Consider the following 24,556-nt stretch of genomic DNA (forward strand, 5'->3'; position numbering starts at 1 on the left):
CTGCTCGTCCTTCACTCTTTGGTCAGTTGCAGTTCATTTAAAGATTTGTATTCAAGCTGATCAGAATAAACTATTTTCCGATTTTTGCTTTCATTTCTGTGAGTTTGAACTGAACACAAACACTGAACACTCTGTAAAGTGTCCTGTTCTGTACATTTGCAGCAGCATCTACTGCAACCCAAACCAAACTCTCTTTCACACTAAAACCTTATTTGTGACAGTTTGGCTGTAAAACTTCTTTGTTCTTTGTTTCCTTGCTAAAGATCTGCCCCAAAAATTACCTTCACATTATTTGATTTCTGACTGGTCTCTTATTGTTTGAACTTTTTTGTTTTCAGAGTTTCCATCTGACCAAAATGGCATCTACTCGTGAAGTAATCCACCAGTCCAACCACTGGAATCCAGCTGCTGGTTCTACACAAGCGCTCAGACTAGTAGACCTTCATTATAAAACAGATTTGCATATATTATGTTTGATCTTTTCATTAAACACACTCATATAACACATATTATAACTAAGATGTCAATGTAATGTAATGCAGTGTATGGAGGACACTCAGTAACTCGCAGGACTGTGCTGTCCTCCCCACAGCAGTGATCTCTGCAGGAAACTTTGGTCTCACTTGTTCTTCTTGTGCGGCTCTGTGGGTGTCACAAATGTCACTGACAGAAAATGTGAGTCGTTGTGGCTGATTAACATGCAGCTCTCATCGGAGCAGATCTAAATAAAACCATAACTGCAGATTAAAAGCAGCATGAGCATCATTGGAAACTTTTAAAACTTACAGAGTTTTAAAAGAGAAGGAGACAAATCTCAATTCATAAGGTCCAGCCGAGCTTCAACTGAATGAGTGTTTATCAATGTGATGTTTGCCTGTGAACACATTTATACTATCTGCAATGTTTATGTGTTAATGTACAAGGGAGCAAGAGCAGTGTCGCTAAGTTATTGTAACGGTATCTATAAATCAATAAAAAGATAACTTTTTATTAACTGATGGATACAAAACGGTTTGAAATTGTTAAATAACCAATAAGAGCCTTTATGTATCATGTGATCTCATATGCAAACTGGCAAGGTGCCAGTGTCTCAGAGCAGCATGTTTTTATATTAAAGTGCCCTCTAGTGGCCACAGTGACACCTATACTTTCAGAGAACTACATTTCCAGGCTTTGAGGACAGTTTACAGATGTAAAAACTTCTGTGGATTTAAACTTCATAATATAAAATGTAATATCTGACAGCTGACGTTCTGTACACAGCCAGTAATGCAGGGCTTTTTTTTTCATTGCAATACCTAAGTAACCACTGGCACATCTTAATGTGACTATATAGCATGTGCTTTTATGATGAAATGAGTGAATTCCAGGGCTGGACATTTTCTGAGTGGGCCGGTGCACTTTAGGCCTGCTGCTAGTTTGACCTTTAGTGGATTTTTAAAGCATAGTTTTAACTCTGCTTGCACAATGCTAGGAGCTGTTCAGGTTTGTTGATTGAACATCTTGTTTCTTGTACTGTAGCTGCATTATGTCTGTTATTGTAAGTGTGACCGTGAATATCCTTGCTCCTTGTCGCATTCTCCCTCATGGCGGTGTCACTTGTCCCTCCTTGTTCTGTGGTGTTTTTGGGGGGAAAGAATTAGATTTTTGGAGTATTTTCTCCTGACCTGTATTGTTGTGTATTTGGTAAGATTTCTTTAATAAATCTGGTTTTGAGCTTATACGTCTTCTGAGTCCTGCATCTTGGATCACCCTCGTGTGTTCCACAAAGAATGACCTTGACAAAATGCCGGGCTATGACAAAATCAGTTTTACAATTCCAAAATGTCTAATTCCAATTCTAAGATACAGTTTGGTATGGAAACAGTATTTTAACTTTGTGTATCCTACATCATTAATACAGTTCTTTCAGCTCTCCCTGAACAATATGATGACAATTTCAACGCATTATCCTAAGGAACAGCAGCAATGTCCAGAATGGATGTAATTACTTAAACCTGGAACAATTCCGACACTAGAGTGCTGGACACTGATGATGAGCACATCACTCACCAGCTGCAGTTATTTAACCTGATTATTTGCAAGATGTTCCTCCGGCTGTTTTTGTTGCATCTGTCCCAACTTTTTTGAGATATGTTGCTGTCATCAAATTCATAATGAGCTCATGTTTCTTTTCTTAAAATTAGGGATGCACTGATACTGATACTGGTATCGGGGCAGATACCGTAAAATGCGATACCGTGAACCGATACCAACTTATTTCATGAATCAGAGGGTGGCTTGTACTTTCTTTTGTAATTTTTTAGATTGACCACTAGAGGGACAGGTCACTAGGGGGTTAGGCGAGTGAGATGGCAGCTGTACTTACTTCATAATTTGAGAATGTGACATAAGCAAGGCCGAGTGCAAACTGTTTACTGGTACGGTGTCCAGGGGAGGGAAGGAGAGTACATTGTTCAATACAAGCAATTTAATAAAACACCTGAGGACACATCATGCCATGGAGTACACCGAGTTTGCTAAGGCTAACGCAAGACCAGAACAGCCAACTTTAAGTCAGGTTTTGGAAAAGCGATGAAAAATGTCAAGAGAAAATCCACGAGCAGTTAAAATAACAGACTCATTTTATCGCTCTGGATGACCAGCCACTGTTGGACATAGAAAACGTAGGATTTCGCCGTCTTCTCAGCATATGAAATATGAAATTCCCAGCCGCCCACACATCACAGATGTAATGGTGTCGAACCTTTTTGAAAAGGTAAAAAAAAACACGTGCATAACCTCATGCAGGAGATTTCAGCCTTAAGTTTCGCTACAGACATTTGGACAAGCAGTGTGTATGCATGAGTGTGTGCAGGTAGGTTTGCTCACAGTCACACTGCACTATAAGAGCAAACACTTCCCTCTGCTGATCAGCTGTGTCGATTGCACTAAAGTAGACTCAGAGCCTTACCTGAAGAGCTCGATTACTAATCTTGGGGTAAAGATTGACACTGCACTTAGTTTTGATGGCCACATAAATTCTATCACCTCAGACTCTGTTGAAGATTAAGCCTTTTCTTTCCAGACGTGATTTGGAAACTCTCATCCATGCTTTTATAACCTCTCGCTTGGATTACTGCAACTCCCTTATAATAGGGGTTAGCCAAAGCACCCTGTCACACCTGCAACTGGTGCAAAATGCTGCGCCACAGTTTTTAACTGGTAAAATAAAATTTTAGCATATTACTCCGGTTCTGGCCTGCTTACACTGGCTTCCAATTAAAATGTGAATCTATTTTAAAATCCTTTTACTGATTTGTGAAATGGTCTGTATATTTGTCTGATCTGCTGAAGCCCTATGCCCCCCCTCATTCACTCCAGTCAGCTGAGCAGCTGTTGCTCTCAGACCCTAAATCACAGCTGAAACTCAGAGGAGACCAAGCGTTGTGGGCCTGAAGCTTTGGAATGATCTTCCTCTCCACATTAGGCACTTCAGTGGTGGTTTTTAAATCCAGGTTAGAAATTGATTTTTATTTGCTGGCTTTTGACTCTAACTGAGACTGTTATTTTATCATCATGTATTTATTGTGTTTTTGATCATTCTGCTGTAAAGCACTTTGGTCAGCCATGTGCTGTTTTTAAATTGCTATTTACATAAACTATTGTACGGTATGGTAACATTTACTGACAAGAAACTGTGCCACCATCCTGGAGCATCGGGCTCTTGAAAGTGCAGCGAAAGGTTTTCATGTTTGTTCTTTAACCTACTTTTACCACCACACAATGGTTTCAAGTGTTTCTAACAACAAGCCACTGATGTACTACAGAATGTTTGTTAATACGGGGATTCACATGTTAATGTGATCTCTGGTCGCCCACTCAGAGACACAGCAGTCAGGTGCTGAGGACACTCTTCATGTGAGAGAAAATCTGTTCACACAGATACGTATTTTGATGTCCTCTGTGTCCGGCCAATTAAAGAGATTCTTGGTTGAGTTTCAAAGTTTGACTTTAGTTCAGATTACACTTTTGCTCAGTGTGTTTGTTCACTGTGGACTGATTCCAGATCAGATTATTCAGGAAACAACAGCAGACATCTGAAGACTTTATTTACAGTCAAAAACACAAACAAAAACCTGATTAAAGACTTCCTCAGTAGAACGAGCAGAGTGGAGGAGACATGCTCAGAAAACAACATCAGACTCTACAGCTCACAAACTCACTCCTTTTATCATTAATAATAACATAAAAGAATAAAATCTGTAATATAAATAAAGAGTTTCACAGTACATGCAGTGTTCAGACATAAATAAAAGCTGCATATAATGAACACACACAGATGTCTCATCTATTTAAACTACAGAAACACTCTGAGGCTTTAGCTCAGCAGCAGCAGAGGTCACGAGCTAACAGCTACACTCACAGTAGAAACAGGACACGTCTGTAATTTGCATATTTGATATGTTTATAAAAGAAAAAGAGTCCAAACGTCTCATGAACAAACTGACTTCCAGCTGTTGTTCATGCAGCTCATCAGGACAGTGAGGAGCTAAAGACAAACTTTCACCTGAAACCAGGAGAACAACAGGAAGAAAAAGACTTTTGGACTGAAAGCATCTTTAGTTAAAGTTCAACATATCCAAAGGAAAATGTCCAAGACTTTCACAAAGATGCTGAACAACAAATCCAGGATGTCCTCGTCTGTCTCTCCAGTGGATGATCTGTGTCACCTCTGAGGAGCTGAAACAGCAGCAGGAGACTCATGATTCAAGAAATTGGAGACAATTCAACCTCAGCAGGAGAAGGCTGGGGTGAATCCTGACTCTGTTGTTCATGTTTTTTGTAGATCAGAAAAATAACAGCAGAAACAACAAGCACAGCAACAAGTGACACACTGACCATCAGTCCAACAGGTCTTCTTGGCTGACCTGCAGGTGAGAAACAGGTGTGAGGTGTCAGCTGTCAGGTAGGTGATGAGTGAAGAACAGAACAGAATCCATTTCCTCTTCAAACTGCTGTCAGACATTATCTACTGCACTCTGATCACATCACTCAGACCAGCTGCTTTCTACAAAGTCTCATCAACAACATCTTTAGAAACAAACATCAACAACCAGGAAGCAGCTTCACCTCTGATCACACACACACTCAACTCTACTCACTCACCTGGAGGATCAACAACACTCAGGCTGATGACACTGATAGGGTCAGTCTTCAGATGAGCTCTTTTCCTGCGTTCTTTCCCTCCCATGAAGACTCGACACTCGTATGTTCCACTATCAGCCGTCGTCACATCCCTCAGAATCAGCGACACGTCTCCATCCTTCATCTGTCTGTCCTGCAGATCCACCCGGTTCTTAAAAGATGGATGCTGCTCTTCTGGTTCGAACTGCTCATCTCGGTACAAAAGCACATGTTCTGACTCCAGATCAGTTCTGCTCCACTCTACTACTGTGATGGTTTTGTTCTCATTTGGAGCTCGACACGGCAGCGTGACGTTCTGTCCGGACTCGGCTGTGATGATTTTCTGATCTGAAAGAGGAAACAACACAAAACAGAGAGGTTAAAGGTCAAAGTTTGAACTGTTCACCTCTACAGCAGCCAAACAGAGAGAGGATAAGAGGTCACTGTCCTCTGATTGGCTAACCTCAAACCAGATTAATAAATAAATGTCACATTAAATCAAATTTTCACTTTTTTCCCTTAAGCTCCTTTTCTGACATCAGACTATATCTGGCTTGTGATTGGCCAACATTCCTTCTATCACACAGGTGCTGCTTACTTTAAAAAGACACTTAAATCTCACCTGCAGTTACAGGCAGCAGGAGGCAGACACACTCCAGAGTCCAGCAGAATATTTTCACAGCATCCATCTTCTGTTTTCTGTGGGTTTCAACATCAGAGTCTCATAATGAGCTTATTTTGTAAAGATCCCAGAGAAGCCGAGTTTACTCTGATTCAGTTGGCATCTAATTATCCCCCAAACAAACAGGCTGGGTCTTGGGTTTCTTGTGATTTAGTCAACGACATCATATTTCACACTGAAGCCGGCACATCGTTGATAAAGCTCCACCGGATGACATGAAATATGTGGGTTCTGCAAAACAATAGAAAATACAGGAGTTCGATTTTCAGTTAGAGCTGAGAATCTCTCCTCATTTTATTTTTCTCCTTTAACGCATCATTGAATTTAATGTCTAATATATTTGCTTATAATAGTAAATGTATTTAAATATTTTGTAGTCAACAGGATTTATGGATGGGTTATGTGTAAAGTAAATAAATTTGCTTTTTTAAAAGTAAACTTATGACATATGCATTATTGTTCCCACTGCGTCTTCAGCCATCTGCCACTAGATGGCGCTGTAGCCCCTCATTATTAGCTCTGTTCAATAGGCTGTGAATACATTTAGCTGTGGCCGTGATGTTTGTCATGAGCAGTGTTGGTCAAGTTACTTGAAAAAAGTAATCAGTAACTAATTACTGATTACTTCCCCCAAAAAGTAATTCCATTACTTTACTGATTACTTATTTTCAAAGGTAATTAATTACTTAGTTACTTAGTTACTTTTTAAAAACACGATTTACAACCTGAATAGGTGATAAAGCGATAGATCTTTCTGCCCAATTCTACTTTTTCTGCATAATCCATCATACAAAATGTAATCAAATGGAAAAGTCTCTTTTTAAAACTTGTTTTATTAGTTTTAATCTTTTAACTTTATGCATCAAGCAAAAATTTAATTATATGCACCATTCTCTGACTGGAAGAAATTTGTTTAACATTTAAACCTATTTTCTGCACATTCCAGCACATAAAATAATTATTTTTTGTGTTTTCACTCAGTCTTTCAAATAGATGCAAGTAAAACAGCAGAAAATAAATAAAGTCAAAGACTAGTGGACTAGTAGACCTGGTGCAGGTGTGCCGCAGCGGTCAGTTGAAAAATCCGCGAGTTTCTCTGTGAGTTTCCCATTACGTCGTAGCTACTCGGTGCTTGCTCGGAAGTTTAGGGTTTTTTTCGCTGTAAAAAGAAGTTTTCTTTCCACGCACAACGGACACTAATGTTAATGTCACTTTTTATGGAATCAAACTCAAAGTAAGGTCAGTACTTCCACGCTTTAAACGCTGCATGCTGATACTCTCTCCCGCACTCGATATATTATCCATTGTTGATCTGCACACAGCTGTTGTCACAAACGTCGCACTTGCTTACGTCACTGTCATGAGACATTCTCACAAAAGAATCACGGTTTTAGTAACGCAGTAACGCAGCGTTCCTACGGGAAAGTAACGGTAATCTAATCACCGTTTTTGCGATAGTAATCCCTTACTTTACTCATTACTTTAAAAAGTAATCAGATTACAGTAACGCGTTATTGCCCATCTCTGGTGGAGATGCGAGTGGAGGTTTATTTACAGCAAAAATAACTGAGGTGAGGGCAGAACCTGGAACATAAGGTCAGCGGGAGAAACTCAGAGATGGCAGAAGAGGACGACTGGACAGAGAGACACAGAGGAACATAGTGAACGAACACAGACGACGCGACGAGGAGCACAGGCAGACACACACTATAAATACACACACCAGGTCATCAGGAAATGGCACACAGGAGGGGACACAGCTGGAACTAATGCGCATAACACGACACAAACCTATAAAGTAAAACAGGAAACCCACAGACTGTTTTACAACACAAACTCGGGGATACGAACAGAGCACAGAGGACAGACACAGGTAGGGCTGATAGAAACACTCAAGCACTAAACACAAGAACCTCCAAAAGTTGATTCTGTTCATCTGGACGTAGCGTTTTGTGGGAGAAACGTTTCGTCACTCATCCAAGTGACTTCTTCAGTCTCAGCCGACTGCAGGTTTCCCAAATCTTATAAACAGTACATTTGCATAATGACTGAAACCAGCCCACTGAAGGAACAATGGGCTGGGAGGTCAGTTCCTTCAATATAATGATGCAAATTCTCATGACCATTGATCAACAACCACTGATCAATGGTCATGAGTACCATTCACAGAGAGTTGGGGAATGGCTGCAATCACAGCATTGTAAGATGGCAAAAGATGTACCCTTAGGCCCCCTCCTTGATTCAGAGGAGATCCTAAGAACCAGAGGTGGGACCAAGTCATTGTTTTGCAAGTCTCAAGTAAGTCTCAAGTCTTTATCCTCAAGTCACAAGTCAAGTCTCAAGTCACTGGTTTAAAAGTCCGAGTAAAGTCACAAGTCTGAAACTTTGAGTTTCAAGTCCTTTCGAGTCTTTAAAAAAAACGGGAAAAAAGAATGTCGCAGTTATATGCTAAATGTAAATGGTAGACCATGTGATTTTTAAATCTCTGTTTTTCTGAACATATGACGAAATAGTGAATTTAGAAAATATACACAAATTGTGAAATTGCACCTCTATAAAATGCAGCTCAATTAAACGTAGCTCCAAGAATAATTTTCACCGACAATTCTGAGATAAGCTGCATGTTATTCTTGGATGCGCTTGTAGGACCGGCTTTAAAATAGCATGACAAAAATATCATACACATCAAAGTTAGTTGACATCACAAAGTTAGATGAAGTCAGCTATCTCATCGTAGCAAAAGGGAACCTACCGTTCTTTATGCAACTTCAACTGTCGGACAAAGTTGGAAGTTGTTCCATCTGTCTGGGATTCTCTTCTTGCATGTTTTGCATATTGCATTTCGTTTTTTTGTTGACTACTTCATAGTTTATGTACCTGAAAAAATAACTCCTTGCAGCATTTTTGAGCGTTTTTTTTTTCTTCTTAAAAAAATCTGGTTAATTTGATTGGCTGTGCTACAGCTCATGCACACATACGTACAGAGTGTGGTTGGAATAAATGAGTGAATGAATTGAATTAATGGTGCACACTTTCTATATAATATGTGTGTTAAATTTTAGATTTGGGGTGAAATATCAAGTCTTTTCAAGTAAACCACTTCAAGTCCCAGGTCACTGGTGTAAAAGTCCAAGTCAAGTCACAAGTCTTAGAACATTTTTTCAAGTCGAGTCTAAAGTCATAAAATTAATGACTCGAGTCCAAGTCATGTGACTCGAGTCCACACCTCTGCTAAGAACCAATACCAAAATACCAAAAAACAAATACCAAAATCAGAATTAACACAAAACACAAGGTGATACCAAAAGGAAACACAAAACGCTGGGTCATGACCCAGGACCATGACAAGTTTACTAAGAATGTAATCAGCAGGAACATCCTCACAGATACACAAAAAAGACCTTTGTCACAAAGGTTCACCACATCAGTCACACACCGCTGTGTTTCATTTGGCACAGTCTAAAAGCCTTACTGCCAGCTTTGATGTTTCCAGTTGGAATCAAACCAGCAACCTTCTGCTTGCCAAGTCAAACCTGTGTGACAAACCTGGTTCTCGTAGTTAATCACTATGAGAAACACCAACAATGATCCTCATAAGTGCCTTGAGGCGACTGTTATTGTGATTTGGAGCTATATAAATAAAGCGTAATTGGCAATAGCAGGAAGGATGGTCCTGTGTGTTTTAAAGATTATAATCTTACCAGGTGTTTAACTCAAGGAGAAGTTCCTAAAGTATCTTAGCAGTGATAAAGTTCATCTTCTCCACAGAGGTGACGCTTAACCCGGGTTTTCTGTACTATGAAGGCGGCGTGGACGATGGCTTCTTAGTGGAATTTACGCACAAAGAGTTTAATTGGACGAGTGGTGATGAATACCTGCGCGTGTGAAATGAAATTATTTGCTCAGATTATGTTTGTTTTCCTCACAGGCGACTTAAACATTTCATATGTGCATCTTATTGAGCCGTCGTTACTGAAACCTCTGACTGTGACGAGAATATCAGTGCATTCATTTGGTTTTTCCACTGATAGTTTGTATAATCTCTTATGATTTTCTGTAACTTTTTTCTTGCTTTATATCTGTTTCATATATATTTCTTGTTTCTGCACAAACAGCACTCAGAGCGCACTCAGTGATAAAATCATTACTGGAATTCAAAGGATTGTTTTCTTTTGTGTGCTAAATCAGCAGATCTGTAGTTTCCTGCAGCAAACATCTCTGGAGTGGCTGTTACTAATGGCAAAGGATGTTTGTTGAAGAGTCATTTGATCTGTGAAACGCCCTTTCAGATTAGTTATTTGCTACCTACAATTAGACTCACTTAGACTCACATACTTGAAATGTGCACTTCCCTTGTATTCTTATTCCTATTTATTCTATTTATCCCTTTTGTATTCTCTGTATTTATATATATGTATATATGGTATATTTCTGCTCACATTCTGTAACTTCTGTCGGTGCTGTGCTATTGGAAACTGAATTTCCCAGAGGAACCCACCCGAGGGATCAATAAAGTTTCATCTAATCTAATCTAATCTACACCACTCATTTTAAGTGAGCAGACAGAAGAAACAAGGATTAGCTTGAGTTCATGGGAAGTAAAGAGGAGCTGCAGCATGAAAGCAGCCATCACAGCATCGCTACCAAATGCAAAAGTAGATAAACAGATAAAAGTGTCTGAACACTTTAACACGATCCATGAAGAATTTTTTTTATTTTATTTTATTTATTTTTACCAAAAATGTGTGAATCAGGTCAGTGAAGTCACATCTGCAGTATCATAACCTGCATCCAGCTGATGGAGACGCTTTGGCTTATTATCAGCTACACATTAAGCAGTAATTTCACAGCCCTGCCTTTGTTGCAGAAACCTCTTTAACGACGTTGCATACTGTTTACTGTTGGCTTTTAAAATGTTATCCATGTTTGGATCTGTTCCGGTTAACTGCGCGCTAACAGGCCATATCATCACTGCTGTGTATTAAGAGCCTGGCAAACTTTTAATGGATTCATACTGAGTTTGATCACCAGAGCTTGTGGCTGACGTGTGCGCTCTGTGAGCTTTACTTCTTATATTAATTACATAAAATTACACATGTACTTTACATTCAGAATGAGTGTGTGCACTCATGTAATGAAAGCAGAAGAATTACAATCATTCATGCTATCTCCAGTCTCGATTGATGACAGTTGGTCGCTGTATAAACAGATCAGGGCTCCGTGCTGCTGCTAACAGCCTGAGCTGCTTCTTTCACATTAGGTCTAAAGTGCAGTGATGATAGCATTAGTAGTGTTAGTGGTTACCTTCAACAGATTATCCACCGCTGCACTTTAAGGATGAGGGAAGATCCACTGCAGTGTCGCTTCATTCTCATTCAAGTGTGAATAGCAGTCTCACAAAACCAGTCACAGAGCTCCTCATCGGAGCAGCAGAGACACAGTTTCTCTTTTTACAGCTGGAAAAAGGACACTCCCTGTTAAATGACTCATCAGGAAAGTAAACAAGGAAGCATAAACATTAAGTAGTTTACTTATTTCACCTTTAAATGACTTTAAGGAGATTTTGAAAAATCAGTTTTTTAAAATTCTGAATTCATGTGTGGACTTTGCAGGAAAGTAACTTGTGAGGTTTGTGAAAACTAGTGGACTTTTTCTGAGACTACAGTTGGAGAAGAGGGCGGTGATGAGACTGATGAGGTTAGCATCAGTCATTACTGCTGATGAGGTGGCAGGAAATCCAGGAGGAGGACGACTAAACAAAGGGAAGTAGGAGAGGTGAGAGTCGGGGGTCCAGTCGTCATCAGGAGACTGAGAATAGGACACGCTCTCCGACCAGGAGGCTGTTTGTTGGAAATAAAGTGACGTTCTGACCTGTTGGTGCATCTGTCCTTCGCTTTTCTGTGCTCAGACAGTTTAACAAGGCAGACGTGTGCTTCACATTACTGTAACTCATCAGACATTTTAGACCAGTGAGAAAATTCAAATGGTTCCTGAAAGCTGAGAATTTTGTCATTTAATTCCAAAACGTAATAAAATAAGTTCAGACAGCCTGTTTGAATCGTGTCTCTTGAATCTTGATAAAAGGTTAGAGTCTCTCTTTGTGTTTCACAGCAGTAGAGAGAAGATTAACTGCTAACATGTGATCAATAATTATGAAACTATGAGTTTAAGAACTTTTAATGTAAAGAGATATCGTGATGTCTTCTGTTAAACTGGAGACGTTTGTAGAGAAACTGCTGCATGAGAGGAACCAGCCCGGCCTCACTGCACACCTTCATGTCAGAAACAAACTGACAGCTTGCTGACAGACATTACTCAGGGATATAAAAGTCAATACCATCGCCATGGAAACTGCACAGAAACACATTTTCAAACATGACGTCTTTGGATTCGGCCGAGGCCTCCTCCTTTCACCCCTCCAGGCGAGACAGAACGCCCACACAGCCTGTTTGTATTGTGTCCAAGTCCACCTTAAAAAACTCACACGAGCTTGTCTGTCTGCTTGTGTCTGTTCTGGTTTCTCTGCTGTGCTTTATTTCATGAGCTACACCTGGCTGTGGTGAGCTTGGTTATCAAAGCTCCCTCCTTTCTTTCTAGCAGTGTGTGACAATGCAGTAGTGATGGGTCGTTCGCGAACGAAATGGCTCTTAGAGCCGGCTCTTTGAAGTGAACGACGCGAGCCGGCTCCTTATTGGGAGCCGTGAGGTTTTGTTTTTTTTTCTTTCTCTCACCCTCTCTCTCGCCCTTTTTTCCGCTAAACTCCGCACGCGCGGCCTGTACTTTACGCTGGGCAGAGGGGGGAGGGGCGTTAGTTACACTCGCAGTAGCACAGGAACAGAGCCAGAGAGAAAGAGAGCCAGGGACAACAACATCACATTAGAAAGGTATAGTAATCATCCACTATTTTCAGTTGCAGATGATAAAGGATTCAGAAAGTTTATTCATGCAGGCCCATATGACAGAGAATATGCATCTTCTTTTTGTTTTAATATTTTAATTTATATTTAATTGTGTTGTGGTTTGCAGTGTTTTGTGTTGTTTCACGTTAAATTTGTTTAAAAGGAAAAAGATGAAAATTTAAAAATTTAAAATGTAAATAGTTGTTTTTTGTATTATATGATTTATTTATTACATTTTATGTGGAGTGAATAAATAAAGTATATTTATGGTGGCCCTTAGAGTCAAAGCATGTACAAACTCCAAAACACGTAAAAACTCCAAAACACGTAAAAACTCAGAAGCACGTACAAACTCAGAATCACGTACAAAAGTGCTCCAGGATGCTAGGGCGCAGTGTTGAGCTTTTGTTTCCTAGTGGCTACACAAGCCAGGAAGTATCAACAACCGGATTTGGTGTGTGGTAGTAACAGGTAAATGAACTTTTTTTTTTTTAATTATTTGAATAAATATGAGTGCTTGTCTATAAATACACAAACAATACACACATGCTTTCAATTGTGTAATTTAAGTGATCTGGGTAGCTCTGTTTTGGAAGTTCAGTAAACACTAGAAATGTGTTTTGGAGTTTGTATATGCTTTAGAGTTTGTACGTGCTTTGTCTCTAGGGGCCATATATAAACATATATAAATAAAACCACTTTTTTTTAACATTAGTAATTCCTTTTCTGCATAATTTTATATTATTGTTAATGATTAAATAATTAAAGCAACAAAACAACCTGAAGAGCCGGTTCGGAGCCGAAAGAGCCGGCTCTTTTTAGTGAGCCGAGCCGAAAGAGCCGGATCTCTAAAAAGAGCCGGAAATCCCATCACTACAATGCAGAACTGGATTATCTTCCAGTACTGAGTAAATACAGGCACCAAGATATCAAGTTTTAAAGGTGGAGAGCGGTGTGCCAGGATTCATGAGATCAAACATCAGTTTGAATGATCATTAAATCACTGTGAGATTTGTTTTTTATTAGAAATAATGGAAAAAATCACACCTTTGAGCTTTTCATGCATTTTGAAAATGTTTGTTTTTAGACACCTGGAGTGTAAATGTGTCTCTAAAGCACTTTGGGTGAAACTAGCCCTCCATGGCATTAATGTTAGTGTTATATTAACCTACGTTCTGAGAGTTTGGGGCTTCTGGTTTATATTTGAACGAAGGACCAGAATTTGGAACCACTGCTTTACCATTATTGTAAGAAAAGTGGCCTAACTGCACAATGTTGCTCTGAGGCAACAAACCAAAACCTGCTGTCTAAACAAATAAACCAGAATCTGTCTGTAAACGACATGTGGATGCACATCTTAAGAAAACTGATTATTTTAATGTAAACATTTATAAAAATGATATCAGTCTTAGCTTAGCTGTAGCTAGCACGGCCACATGCAGATCTGGCACCTGGAAGGAGTGTTCCATCCTCGGGTCAAAGGTCAAACTCTCTGCTACGCATCATTTTACTCAACACTGAGGTGTTGGTGTCACAACATAAAGAAAAAGCTTTTTAAAAAGTTTAAAAGTTTTTAAACGTGCTTTTCAAATCAAAGTGGAGCTTTGCTTTCAGACTTCATGTCTGAGGTCGGTGGTTTTGCCACAGCAGAGAATTTGAAGCAAACACATGACTGTTTGCTCTGTTTTCCACTCAGCTCCATGGTGTGGAGGTACCTCTATGCACCTCCTCATGTTCCTCTCACTCGCTGCCAGTGTTGGGGAGTAACGGAATACATGTACCGCCGTTACGTATTTAAAATACAAAATATGAGTAACTGTATTCCGTTACAGTTACCGTTTAAAAAGGTGGTATTTAGAATACAGTTACTTTGTTGAAATAAATGGATTACACCGCGGTACTTCCCTGTTTCATATTGTGGCGGGTCAGGACTGTTTGGGTTTTGTTTGACAGCTACGTTCTGTTGTTCCAGGCGGCAGCGTTACGGTTGCCATGGTTACAGGGCAACGCTCTCTCTCTGCGTGTTTCCTTTTTGTTGTTGTTGTGCTAAGCTAATAGGCAGAATGCTACAGGCATAGCTCTAAAGAATGTAGCATCATGGGCAGTGTAGTCCGTGCTGCAGGGAGAATGGACTGCCATACCCGTTATGTGTCTGTGAGCGAGGGAGGGAGAAAAAGGAAAAGTATGAGCTGTCATCGAGCAAAAACGGGAGCTGGAAACATGTAAATATAATAATAACCACTGCAGCCAAGAAGAGAGCCTGACGAGCCCAGTTGTAAGTAAGCTATTAAGACTCGACTGTACACCGTGTTCGTGTTTTCCTCCGAAACAATAAGTTCTGTTGGAGCAGCCTTTCAACGCCTCTCTCTGTCTCTGCTAGCAAAGTTGACCCAGACAACAAAGTAAAGCTAGTTTTCAGCTACGAGCTGACACAGAACCCACCGTATTAGCCAGAGGTCCCTTTACTACGGTTCGGAGCCGCGGACCTTCAGTAACAGTAACAAATCACAGCAATCCCATCATGCTGATATGAATCACATACCAACACCAGTATCACTCGTGTTGTTTGCGACGTGTTTGTGCCTGAAATCTGAGATGAGTGAAGAAAAGGAAAAACCTAGAGAGTGAAGGTTACAGCAGGAGCTCTGCCCTTGAATGTGTAATTCAGTTCCTATTATCATCATATTTATTATAAAGCACCAGTTTCGGGTCCTGCCTGACCCCGGATTTAAATCATGAAAGCAGTGCTCCACAATTCCCATCATCACATTGTATTCGCTGTGTTTCAAACCGTAGACACAGATCTGTCTGTTTAAAGGCTGAATAAGAGAACTGTGTGACAAACCTGGTTAAAGAAAGAAGTAAATGAATTTTCACTCACTCAAACAATCATGGTGGAGTCCACGGGTGAGCTGCAGTCCTCCTTTTGACAAAGAGAAACTACTGCTAGTTCCTGCTCCTCCTTCCTCCTTCCTGCTCCTCCTCAGCTCCTCTTCCAGACTCTTCTCACTGAATCAAACTAAGAAACTCCACAAGGACAGACTGCACTTTTTCTTGTGTTTGCTCAGAAATCCAGGAAACACAGCAGACAGAGAAAGTCAGAAATAATATATCCATAATAATCATTGTATGGAAACATCTGTTTGGTGTAGCTGGAAACTCTCAGAGTGTTTATTTTGTGCCAGCAGGACATCGGGCAACGTCTAAAAATGCAACGAGACGACATGCCTGAAGTCTTGAAGCTCATGAACAGGAAGCTGAGCTTCCAGTTCAGCAGCTTTTTTTTTATCATATTAAAATATTTACATGTAGTTTTCATAGAAAGTCGTCCTTCCTGTCGGCTGTGCTGGTGTGTGTTTATTTTCTAACTTTAAGGTTTGCAGAATCCAGACTGTCCTTTAAACTCTGACAACTTTGACAAATGATCACAAGTCGCTTTGTTGTTATTATGTTTTGTTGGGTGACCTTTACAGTAAATGCTGTGTTTAGTGTTTGTCCACCTGCACTTATCAGAAATGACTCTGTGATCTTCCAGCTTCTGGTTTCTGATTAACTCGGGCTCACTCCACAGGTTCGACTGCAGAGATAAAGAGACAATAAAAAACACTCTGAGTGGTTTATAATTTCTATACAAACAATAAATATCAACCTGATCCATTCAGCGGTGTTGGTCTTTTGGATTTGACTTTCTTTATGTGGCTGATTTGCAGATGTAGCCTCCTGACAGGATCGGTCAGATGGTTTTACAAGTTTTTGATGTCTGACGGCTTTGATGAGAAACACGTTCCTGATCTGTAATCATGTTTCTATGAGTCAGACCTGCCATGAGTCACGAGTCACCTCACAGTTTTTGCACTGTAGAGAAAAAATGTTCAACAAACCTTTTTGTGTTATAGATACTACGAGGTTATTTCAGTTATGAGACTGTGCTGCCTGCACTGACGTCCTCTATGTGTGTTTCAGACAGTAATGGAGCTGCAGTCTGCTCAGCAGGGAGAAGTGAACACATCAGTTATGGACGTTCATCATCAGAGAGAAGAGAGCTCAGAGGTACAGCTGCTACTCTTTCTCCACGAGGGCTCAGAGTGATAGCAGCAGTATTAAGGTTCTGAGCGAAGTTGCAGATGCTGTGTGATCTGATACTGTTCATGTACTCTTCATATATCAGCAGAAAATGTGTCCAAAGTTCAATATGTTATGTGATCCCAGTTATATTATTGTAACTGTGATGCGTTCACTGACATGTCCTCATGCTTTGCTGTGTATAAAGAGAACAGAGAGGCTCAGCTTTGTGCTTCTATTCTCCTCCTGTGTGTTTGTGTGTGCAGAGTTTCTACCAGAGCCAAATGTCATCGACTCCTCACTGAAGTCGTCCACCAGTCCAACCACTGGGATCCAGCTGCTGCTCTCTAACTGGTCCACACAGCAGCTCAGACCTGACACATTCACTGTAAACACACTGGTTTATATTCTGTTTGTTCTCCTCATGAAGGAAACCTCACACAACCACTGAGGCCAGAAAGACAAATGGAGAGTTATTATTATTCTTTCTTTTATAAAGAAGCTGGAAAATTTTAACTTTCTTAAACTAGTTTTTATATTTTTTATATTCAAAAAGAACCTTTTCTTCCCCAGGCCTTTCAGAATAAAAGCATGACCAAGACATAATTTATACAATAATAATGTAACTAAAATGTAGGTGCAATCCATGTTTTTGTGTCTTCAGTAACTTTGCTGTTATTTATGTTTTTTCTAAGTGTGCTGTCGTCTCCACAGCAGTGATCTGGTTTCTCTGCAGGTTCAATAAACTTTGGTCTCACTTGATCTTCTCGTGTGCTTCTGTGGGTTTCACAAAGATGTCTGATGGAAACGTTGAGTTGTTGTGGTGAACACAAACACACTTCAGTCACCTTCAGAGCAACAAAGACAACACACAGGTTAACTTCAGCCACAAACTAAAAGCAGGAGGAACAATTTCACTTTCCCAACTTTCACAACTGTCTTTATGTAAATGTGTTGAGTTCTTCTGAGCATGCTGGTGATGTTGTCTTTAAGAAAAACTGACATGTGTTTATGTTAAAGCGCCCCCCGGTGGAAGGTTGTAGTCATTTCATTTCATTTATTTATTTATTTCACACTTGGTAAAAAAAATCAAACAAACCAACCACACTTTCTATCAAAAACACTACAACCATGTGTGAAAAGGAGCAGGAAGAAGAAAATATTCTTATTTAACCCCGCCCCCTATCTACAATCCAATTTATATTACAAGTGGGCACCAAAAATCAGGGAACAAACTAACATTAACATTTATCTCCGGTCCTAACCCAACCCAAACAACAAATTTACAATCAGAATATACAAATTTACAATCAGAATATACAAATTTACAATCAGAATATACAAATTTACAATCAGAATATACAAATTTACAATCAGAATATACCACTCCACATAGTAACAAGGAGAAAAATTAAAATTAAAATAAATAAAACAAAAAATTATAATGGATCCTTTTTCAATGAACTCCAATTTCATTCACATTCTTCATATTGAGTTATCGTTTTAAGCATGTAACACTTTTTAAAACAATGTAAATTTATACAATTCTTTGAATTATAATGAAGTGAGTTCCACAATCATATACCCCTAACCGTTGGACTCATTAATCTTTGTGTAGTCCTAGCTAACTGATGCTTAAAATAAAATTTCCTTCTGCTATCTTCTCCCCCTGAACACAATAAAAATACTCTTTGTAACTTAAATGGCAAAATATTATTTTTAGCCTTAAACATAATTAATAGTGTCCGTAATTTCACGTCTCCTAATTTTAATAATTTCGATTTTATAAATAATTTATTTGTATGTTCTCTATATTTAACATTATGAGTCATATGAATGAACTCTGGTTTTTAATGAGAAGCTGATTTAACAGACCTGGTGCAGTTTGTAGGGAAAGTCAGCAACTCTCGCACAGCTGTCCAAGAATAAACCATGGTGTGGTGCTGCCCTCTACTGGCACTAAAGTGTAACAGCAGGCTCTCAAACTGAGTGCACCACTGAAAGTTTAATGTCTACACTTTATGACTGAGTTATATATCTGAGGAAACTTTCCACAAACTTCAGAAACTGTCATAAACTGAATACATTTCATAAAATGTCTTCTGTAAACACTTTTTTAAAATCAGGTTTGTTCACATTCTCACATCCAACTTGCTCAGTTTCTGACATCACTCAGGATCAGAAGTGCTCAGCTCTCTAAAACAGTCCCGTCCTGCAGCTGAGCCAATCCTGTGATAAGCAGCTGCTGGTTAACCAACCAGAGAAAGTGAAGTTTACCAAGGAGGACAAAGACAGAGACACACCAGGGGCTGAAGGAACAGTTGTGATGGGAGGATAAAGTCCAAAGTGGAGCCAAAATACCCAAACTGGAAGAGTGAGTCTTTCAGGTTAGACTTATAGATCTCTGTACAGAGGATCCTCCGTCTATTCTTACCATATAATTTATTACTGTAAAGATCAGTAATGATCTTTACAGTAATGAAAATTAATCTGTAAATCGTGTCTCTCGTTACAGCTGCTGGTTAACCAACCAGAGCAGGTTCATCTGCTCAGTGCTGCCTCCAGCTGCTGTTCAGCTGTTCAGCTGGTAGGAATCCCGAGTCTGTTGTTGTTTTATATAGATAAAAAAACAACAACAACAACAATAAGCACAACATAAACTGACACAAACTGACACAACAAATCCATCCTCTGTGAGTCCTCCTAAATAGGTGTACCACTTTATTCGGCACACCTATTTAACTGCTGGTTAAACCACTGAGTAGGTGCAGAGATATCTAAACAGCCAATCACACGGCAGAACTCAACCCTTTGGCATGCAGACATGATGAAGTGGATCCAGTGAAGTTCAAATTGAGAACCTTTTTATATTTCTGCCATTCTGCTCTGAAAAGTACGAAGATGACTCACATAACCCAGAATCTGCTGAAAAATGAACTTTTTAGAGATTTAAACTGAGGGTAACTGCGGAGTTACAGCACAGGTCTGATGAGTTTTGCAGAAGCACGATCCTGTTGCTTCTGCAGAAGGAAGAAGTAACAGTTCGTTGGTGGTGTATTGGTCAGGGGATTTTTGGACCCCATACTGAGGATAGCCTGCTGAAGCATTCTAACTGACTGTGTGCATCACTTTATAACCACAGTGTCGTCTGGTGGCTGCTTCCAGCTGGATAAAGCGCCATGTCAAAAAACTAATTTCTTGAACATAACAATGAGAACACAGAAATACTCCAATGGCCTCCACAGTCACCAGATCTCAGTCCAACAGGTGGTTTTAACAGGAGATTCACATCATGGACAAATCTGCAGCAGCTGTGTGATGCAGTCATTTTAATATGGACCATGTGAGGAATGTTTCCAGTAGCTTGTTGAATCAGTGCCATGAAGAATTTAAATATCTCAGATGTCAAAAAGGCCCAACATGGGACTAGCAAGGTATACCTAATAAAGTGGCCGCCGAATGTATGCCCTGTGTGTAAATAGATAGAGGCATCAGTCACTGCATGATAACAGCCAGCAGGTGGCAGCAGTAGAAGATCATTAGTTTTCCCAATGCCTGACAGTTTTATGTGACCTTTGACCTTAAATGTTACAGGAGAACAAACAAACTATGTTTCCTCCTAAGACCTGAGCTTTTGTTTGGGATGTATTTTTACACATCTGGAAGCTGGAAGCATGTCCCAGGTTCTAAAAGGCATCTGGAGGACAGCAGATGGAGGATGCAGAGGTTAAACAGCTTCGGTCACACCTGGAATATAGAAACCACAGAACGAGGACTCCTTTAACAGCTCGTCCTCTTCAAACCTTCTGCCCTTCACTGTTTCTGTGTGTGATTTCTTAAAAAGTTGTGATGTCTGTCACATGATCTAAATTATGAATTGAACCAAAAGTGTCTCTAAATAAAACATGTCATGAACACCTGAGATGATAAAACCCAGCTGCAGTCAGTCTTTAACCAAACTGTTCATGATGCAGTTGAGTCAAACATCATTTCACTGACATCACTTTTAAAGGAAGATTTGAAAGACGTCTCATTTTCCTCCCCTCCTCTGCTCACATCTCTGCTGGTGTAGACGCACTGAGGAAAGACAAATTACAAAATGAGCAGCAGTTACAACAACGCAATAAATACCAAAGGAAATATGACTATATGAAAATATGACTTAATGGGAGGGTGAAATACATACATGTCCTCCCCCTCGTCTCTTTTTTGTGTTCATAGGAGCAGTCTGTTTAAGTCTGACCTTTGACCTTCAAAGGTTACATTTTGTCAGATGAGGTTTAAAATGAGTGAAATCACTGAAAAATGTCGGAGCTCAGCCGTCCTCCCTCTCTAGCTGAATGTGAAACTAAAGAACTTTTTCTTTCTTATTATAAATGTTACTGTAAACATAACAAACATTTTTTTTATGAAAATAAATACAGTAAAAATGTTCTGAAGGAAAAACATGACCCAGTATTAGCAATGTGTACCTAATAAATTGGCCAGGGGGTACATGCACTGTGTAAAGGCATCGGTAACAGAATAAAACAGCCAGTAGGTGGCAGCAGAGGAGCTTCAGTTGCCTAACGGTGATGCTTTTCATCTGACCTTTGACCTTTGATGTCACAGGAAAAAAAAATGTAGATACAAGGGCTGTGTCCCAATTAAGAGACCGCACACTTGAAGTACGCGCACTACGCGTACTACGTACGGTGCGTACTATAAGTACGAGAAGTGCGTGAGAGGCTTGTGAAATGGGACGGTCTAGCCTTCGTCGCGCTGTTCAGGTTGCCTAGCAACCATGATACTAACCGCGAGAAACCTTACATACAGCTTTGTGTGACAGAAATGAAGGAGAAAAATGTTTTGTTGGTCATTCATTTTTGTCATGACATCACTTTGATTAGTTGAGTATCTGAGGCTGAGACCACAGGACTGTAAAACATGATTGTTGGGCTTCATTTCTGTACTGAACAGTCATTTAAGATTAGCTAGTAAATAACAATTAGCTAATGTTGTTCATGAGACTAAAATCATCTCACTGTGGTAAAAAATATAATATGGACAATATTATAGTATTGTCCGATTATTATGATATATATATATATATTTATATATATATATACACACACATATATATACAACCAAGTTAATGCTGAAAGTACAAACATCACTAGTGTCACATAACTTTGCCGACATGTGGCCAACAGCAATGTTACAGCAGCTCAGTAAATATCTTCCACCTGAACTCCTGCTGACTGTGTCCTACACACGCACACACGCTGCCACCATCTTTGATTTAACTAAACCGGGTCTGCAAAGCTCTGCGTACCATGAACGGATCTTTAGACGACTTCACACAAGTGCATCTCTGTAGCCTCTGAACTGTTTAAATAAATAAATAAATTAAAATCCACCAACATGGGTCAATAAAACCAACATTACTGTGGCAGCTGTTTTTGGTTTTAATGGTTCCTAATTAGAGCGTTGAAGGTTTGATTACTTTAGTTTGTTTGTTTTGAGGAGGTTTTAGCAAAGTAAGCCACATGTATTAATGTTGCACTTTTCAAGACAAGAAACCAGTCACAGAGTGCTTTAAGGAGGCAGCAATAAGGAAAAAGCTTGTGCACAGTCACGATGAACACACAAGGACCAAGTAAAACAACTAAAACTAGGTTGAGATGTTTAATGTGTAAATTCTGGAGAAAGTGCTGCAGTTCATCAATGGCTCAAAGCTCAAATAATTTAGAAATAAAAACCTTTCTGTAACCTTTGTGTTATTTTACCTGTGATTGGTCTGATATGTTCTGCTGCTGGGCCACGTAGGCCCTCAGACCTCAGGAACTTTATCTGTAACAATAACGTCTCTGTATTCTCATTTCACATTCACACACAGAAATCCAAAACAGAGAACAGAGCAAGTGAAGCTCAGGCTGTTGTGAAAGTGTGACGGTATTTGTATTTTACTTTTTGTGCCCCAGTTTCACACAGATGAGCCTCTCTGTGGTATCTGTTACTCTCACATTTGCACTCATATCAGTCTGAAACCACAGCCCATTGCTAATATAGCAGTGCTTCACTGCTTTACTTGGAACAGCTCATTTCTGTCCCCACATAAGGCCGAGAAACACACAACACGTATAAAGAAACAAACACTGAAATCAACATGCTATTAAAGAGGAGCTGTTCTGATCACAGTACAAACTTACTGGCCATTTTATTAGGTACAAATGTCACTGTTTTTTTTATGCAAATATGTAATGAGCCAATCACATGGCAACAGCATTACAGTTACAGATATTCTCATTTGATTTAGGTGATTTAAGTAAAGGTGAATGTGGCATTGTTGTTGATGCCAGATGGAAACTTCTGATTTTCTATGATTTTCCCAAAAAAACATCAGTTGATGACAGAGGTCAGAGTCCAGTCTGCTTTAAGCTGATAGTAAGGCAACACAAATAGCCACTTATTGCAACCGAGGTATGCAGAAGAGCGCGACATAGGATGTAACAACAGCAAGAGTGTAGAGCTAATAACAGGAAACTGAGGCCACAGTTCACACAGGCTCACCAACATCAGAGAGCAGAGGATTGTAAGAACATAGTCTGGTCTAATGCTTCAGCATTTAGATCAGAACTGGTGTAAAACAACATGAAAGCAGCCTGCACAAGCGATTTATGAGCCATTTGTTGGCAGAGAACAGTTTCCAGAGTGGAGGCTCAATGAGCTGCTAAAATCGTGTGTCTGGGAAAAACTGTACTTTCAAAACTGCATCAGTTGGTCCTCCCCAGTTCTCAGTTCACGCGGTGCTTCAAATTCAAAAAGAGTCGATGATTTTCAAAAAGCAACATTAGACAGTCTGCTCTTTTACTATCTTCTGTTAAACAATATTTTTGATTTTCTGTCCTGATTTTTTAATCTACTTTTTACAAACATCTTACATATAGGCAAGAAAAGTATGTGGGGAAGGGGGCGGAGTTTACTGTGTCTCTACGACAAAAAGAGAAAATGAGTCACATGAGTCAAGAGGATAATGGATGACGCGTCTCTACTATTTCTGCTCTGTGAGTGAAGAATTTCTTCCTTTTAAATATTAAACTTTTTCTGTCTGCTCTGTTAATAAACAACGATGGAGGAGAAGGTACTGTTAGAGCAAGAAGACAGGCTGAATGGACTGAGCAGCAGGTTAAAGGGGAAGTTTTACTCTGTGAACCAGTGAACTTGACAGAGTTTAGTTAGTTATTATATCAGCTTACCTTTAAAGTGGACACGCGACTTCATGCTTACTGTTACCAGTCATGTTTACAAAGGTTTCTTATGCATCGAGTACAGTGAGTTCGAAAACATCCAATAATCACTAAAGGAACAGCGTTACAGATTTGGTGTTAGAGATGTGGGAGCAGAAATGTGCACAGGGCTAATAAACTGATGGATTTCTGATTTCCAATATTTAATTTTATTGAGTTCTTGTGAACTTATATGGACAAGTTTTTGGACTTGAAGCTCAAAAGCAATAACAAACACAAAGGCACAGAGACACAGTCTTAACACTGGAACCAGAGAAGAACAGACAGGAGGACACAACGGACTAGGGAGACGCACAAACATAAAGAAAAAGAAGATTTGAGCTGAAATGGGGCGATCGTGGCTCAAGAGTTGGGTATTCGTCTTGTAATCGGAAGGTTGCCGGTTCGAGCCCGGCTCGGACAGTCTCTGTCGTTGTGTCCTTGGGCAAGACACTTCACCTACCGCCTACTGGTGTTGG

General features: G+C 39.7%; 2 protein-coding genes across 2 annotated transcripts in view; one reads left to right on the forward strand and one right to left on the reverse strand.

The window, feature by feature from the left end:
• The window catches only part of LOC102799100 (uncharacterized), a 62,455-nt gene extending 45,189 nt beyond the window's left edge, over positions 1-17,266 (forward strand). The window contains exon 5 of the mRNA XM_087838142.1: positions 17,076-17,266. Coding sequence (XP_087694268.1) covers positions 17,076-17,260 — 185 coding nt within the window. The 3' untranslated portion in view covers positions 17,261-17,266. The remainder of the gene's footprint in view (positions 1-17,075) is intronic.
• LOC148103576 (programmed cell death 1 ligand 1-like) lies at positions 4,750-5,855 on the reverse strand. Its single transcript, XM_087838852.1, has 3 exons — positions 5,789-5,855; positions 5,149-5,514; positions 4,750-4,910 (listed from the first exon to the last, which is right to left on the reverse strand). The coding sequence occupies exons 1-3, from the start codon at positions 5,853-5,855 to the stop codon at positions 4,750-4,752; spliced, it is 594 nt and encodes a 197-aa protein (XP_087694978.1).
• Positions 17,267-24,556: the final 7,290 nt, after the last annotated feature.

Source organism: Neolamprologus brichardi, chromosome 3, assembly GCF_056152115.1.
Source record: "Neolamprologus brichardi isolate AB-2024 chromosome 3, ASM5615211v1, whole genome shotgun sequence".
NCBI lineage: Eukaryota > Metazoa > Chordata > Actinopteri > Cichliformes > Cichlidae > Neolamprologus > Neolamprologus brichardi.